Consider the following 4320-nt stretch of genomic DNA (forward strand, 5'->3'; position numbering starts at 1 on the left):
ATTGCATCAGGATCACCAGACGTAAATAGAGAGAAAGCTGGGTTCGTACTGAGCGGTTTGACGTGTGACCGAACTTGGATCTTGTGTGTTTCGGAAACACGACATGCATCAATCAACAGAGAACAGCCTGTTGCCCAATCCGACACAGAGTACGAACATTGAAAACAGCAATGTGGAACAGACCACTTGAGGTTAATAAGGGTTTTTTTCATTTACTGTACTGAACAGGTTAAATACGGAGCAATAGTTGGATGACTGACAGCCAAATGAGTCGAAATGACGTACGAAGGATGTATGCGGAGAAGTCAGTGAACAAAGGCCCGTAAAGACGAAAGATGATTCCAGGTCGCACAGGCCGAAGAACTGGGTTAGTTTGAGATACCCCACCTTGAGCTTGTGACTCAAAAGACTGACCCGCTGTTACGGTTCGGTCACGCAGCGAGCAAACAATATGATATGCGGATGGTGGCAATACTCTATCCCCAGCTATGTTGCTTGATCCAGACTCCTAGCACGGTGGATAGTAAGAAGACGAAAAACCTCGGACACAAACTTTAATGATCCAACAACACGCGATCAACAGGCGATCATGGGAAAAAATGACAATGCATATATATATATATATATATATATATTCATAGTTTGACCTTGAGGATGCCGGAAGTTCGCTAGCACACATAAAAATACAGAGTTTTTTGGGGGGATATTGATATCTCAAACAAGTTGAGTGTGTATGCCGACCATGAAAAATTGAGTATGCATGCCGACTATGAAGCCTGGTGGACTCGAAAGACTAACTAAATGGGAAGAGCACAAAAAACTTCCCGGAGGTTATTTCAGTTCATCCCTTCGACCGGTCGGGCGAGATGGCTCAGTGGTTACGGCGCGAGTTTACTGAGCGGAAGGTCCGTGTTTCGACCCTGATCTCTGCCTCTCGATTTCTCCTGTCTAGGCTTGGGCAACCTGGCGGTGTTCCATCCCTCTAGGTTCCTTCTGGTGGTATGGCAGGTGGGCACCGAAGGAGTGCGAACGAGGTGAACGATTTTTGCGAAACCATCAATGATCGAAGGGGCGCGGTCTTCTTGAATAATGAAGAACGCCTCGACCGTTGGACCGAAAAATTCGAACAACAATTCTCGTGGCCACCTAGCCTCACTTAGTTGAATGTCACAACTGAAGTGGAACCCTGGATGATGAACTTGGAAATCCTACGGCGTCGGAGTCCTGTGACTGCATATGCCCTCTCAGTCGCCACCGATCTGGCTGACCTTTCACCCGCATGTTCCATAGTTCGGCCCTAAGCCTCAATCAACGCTAGTCTGATCTGTTAGTCTGTATTTGAGAAAAAGCCTGTCCCAGACAGCTAGGGAGAACCGGTCGTAGTGCATATTTTCAAAAAAGAGGCCCGTAGTGAATGTGGTAATCACAGGGGATCAGTGTAACCTCGGTCATAACAAGACTCTTGGCGTCACTTCTCCTTCGTGGTTTTATAGTAGCTTGTGGACCACTGACTCGAGAGCAGCAAGCGGGATTCTGGCCTGATAGGGATTGCGTTCATCAAATCTTCACACTATCAGGTGATAGGACGACATCATATGTGCAAACAATCCCACAAATTTAACATTCCTGGATTTCCAAGGCTTATTCGACTCAGTTAATGGGTCTGTTCTTCTTCGCACATTTACCTATCAAGGAGGTCCCCGGAAGTTTGTGAACATAATAGTTGCTTTGTATTTACGAACTTCGGGGTATGGGATTATACGGAGAGCTCCCTGAAAGCCTCCGTATACAAAGTGGTATCCACCAAGGCGGCCTATTCTCTCCATTCCTATTTAATTGTCTGCTTTTTCGTTCGAAAATTAGTCACAGGTGTTTTTGGAAGTACTGACCAACGTCGCTCCGTCCTTCGATATGCAATTTGCACCCACTGAGTGTAGGGTCGCGCTCATGGACATGAAGTCAATGAAAACGCAGCGTACAATCCAGATAAAGGCACTCAAAGCTGTGGAGCGCTTTGCATATTTTGGAAGTTGTATTAGTTCTGATTCTAGTGTGGCAGATGAGATCAGTGCACGGATCTGCAAGGCTGGGATCGCGTTAGGTAGTCTGAGGTACCCATGGCGTCAGAGTAGTTTATCCCTGAACCTCAAGGGACGTACGTATCAGGCTACAGTGCGGGCTGTTACGTTTTATGGCTGTGAGACGGCCTGTTCGAGCAGCGGAACTGCGACGTCTTCAGGTGTTCGACAATCGTTGTCTCAGAACCATAGCTCGTGTTGGTTGCAAATCTGTGAGTCTGTGTTCTGTTGTGAATGCGTCCAGCACCGGAAGCTGCGTTGGTTAGACCGTGTATTGCGCATACTGAACCATCGTTTACTGAAGGGAGTGCTGTTTTCCGTTCCCGATTAGGGTCAGCCTATGACCTAGTAAAGGGATATAGAATGAACTACCAAACGTTTGGGCGCTGTCGGTGCTACTCGCCTTCCAGGATGGGGGCCTCATGATCCCCACTACGCCTGATTGATGACGCTGCAAGATATGACTGCCAATCGATGTCAATGGCGTTCTTATTGTCAGTTTCCATCCAGATTGCCTGAGTGAGTGTCTGGAGGTGTAGTGTAGTAGGCTGCCACGAATTTCCTTCGCCATCCGATTTTTACTCTGTTCTCCACAATAAATCCAATGAATCATGGTTTTACGCCAGCGGAGCATCAGTGCTAAACGCTGATGTTCTGTTGATGATGCTCCAAGTTAAACACCAGTTTTTCTCTATAGTGTCCGTTTATGTGATGTTTGAATTTTGAGGGATTAGTTCTGATGGAAACCAGGAGCTCCCTACGCCTCAAAGCTCATTAGGACGGTAGGGGTGCTACATAGCTGCGTATATTACACGGTCTTCGGTAAAGTTATCACTGAAAAAGTAGGGAAGGACCAGTTAGTGGTCCCACAGGAGTGCGGTAGATTTTTCGGATTATGACCACCTCGTGATACATTGATTGTCAGTGCTCTCTTTCGTTCAGCTGTAACACCCTTCCGGTGCTTAGTTGCCATGCCCCCCAAAGGGCTGGTACACTGCCAGGTTGCCCAAGGCTAGACAGGGGAAGTCGAGAGGCAGAGGTCGGGTTCGAACCTTATCACTGAAAAAGTAGGGAAGGACCAGTTAGTGGTCCCACAGGAGTGCGGTAGATTTTTCGGATTATGACCACCTCGTGATACATTGATTGTCAGTGCTCTCTTTCGTTCAGTCAGCTGTAACTTCCGGTGCTTAGTTGCCATGCCCCCCAAAGGGCTGGTACACTGCCAGGTTGCCCAAGGCTAGACAGGGGAAGTCGAGAGGCAGAGGTCGGGTTCGAACCACGGACCTTCCGGTCAATAAATTCGCGCTCTAACCACTTGAACCATCCTGCCCTCTTTGACCATCTGTTGATGTTTGACTTCTCGTATTGTGGTCACCTTCTGTCTTTCGGAAAACACTCAGGCTTGGCTCGCTGTACACTAGTCCACAACGGTAACAGCTAACTTCTGAGTGTCTTTTGTTAGGTGTTCTCGTGTTTACAAACGCTTACTTATGCCTTGCTGCTCTCCTTTTAATTGCAGTAGTTGGTGTGACCTTTTCGTCTCGAAGTCCTCTTTCTTTGTGGGCGCATTTGGTTCGTGTGGATTTGACCTCCCTGAAATTCCCCGAAAACTAAGCGCCCACTAATCTCATGGTTCAAGAGTTCAATATTGACGCTTTTATCGAGCGTCTTTTAGAAGGTACTTTTCTCTTGTCGTTGGACCATTTAATTTGTTTGCTAGTTCGATGTGGCAGACCAGGTACTTTGGTGGAAATGAAAGAGGATGAAATCCGTTATATATGTGAGAAATCTCGTGAAATCTTTCTTGCTCAGCCAATACTGCTTGAATTGGAAGCCCCTCTGCAAATCTGCGGTGAGTATGTTTGAGGTATCTTTTTCACATAGTAATGATAGCATCTGTCCTCTCAGCTAGTTTTTTAAAGCTAAACACCTGTATTTAGCTGGTTATTTCTCTTGGTGCGGTGTCAGTTTAGGGTGCGGATGGATAGCTACTACTTAAGAGTGGAGGAAAACGTTTGCATAGAAGGTGAGTAGGAAGGACTATAAATGTGTGCACTGGATGGTAAGATGAAGTTTCTTATCCTGTCGATACACATGTTCGCGCGTTGCGACATTATTTAGAGAGATCAGCGGATAAGGCGCCTAGCTACCAAGTGGGGAGCCCATAATTCGGTTGTCATCCTGACTTTTGGATTGGCTTTGTCTAAACTCGGGCAACCTTCAGGCTGTTTATATATATATA

The 4320-nt window shown here is 46.7% G+C and overlaps 2 protein-coding genes across 2 annotated transcripts in view; both read left to right on the top strand.

Annotated features, from left to right (window-relative positions):
* T265_05024 (hypothetical protein) overlaps positions 1-1160 on the top strand; it is a gene marked incomplete at both ends in the record, with an annotated part of 4165 nt that extends 3005 nt beyond the window's left edge. The window contains one exon of the mRNA XM_009169924.1: positions 987-1160. Within this exon, the coding sequence (XP_009168188.1) occupies positions 987-1160 (174 nt within the window). The remainder of the gene's footprint in view (positions 1-986) is intronic.
* Positions 1161-3595: 2435 nt separating this feature from the next.
* Positions 3596-4320, top strand: part of T265_05025 (hypothetical protein) — a gene marked incomplete at both ends in the record, with an annotated part of 32888 nt that continues 32163 nt past the window's right edge. Inside the window, one exon of the mRNA XM_009169925.1 lies at positions 3596-3930. Within this exon, the coding sequence (XP_009168189.1) occupies positions 3708-3930 (223 nt within the window). The remainder of the gene's footprint in view (positions 3931-4320) is intronic.

This window comes from Opisthorchis viverrini (assembly GCF_000715545.1).
Source record: "Opisthorchis viverrini unplaced genomic scaffold opera_v5_91, whole genome shotgun sequence".
In the NCBI taxonomy this organism is placed as follows: domain Eukaryota; kingdom Metazoa; phylum Platyhelminthes; class Trematoda; order Opisthorchiida; family Opisthorchiidae; genus Opisthorchis; species Opisthorchis viverrini.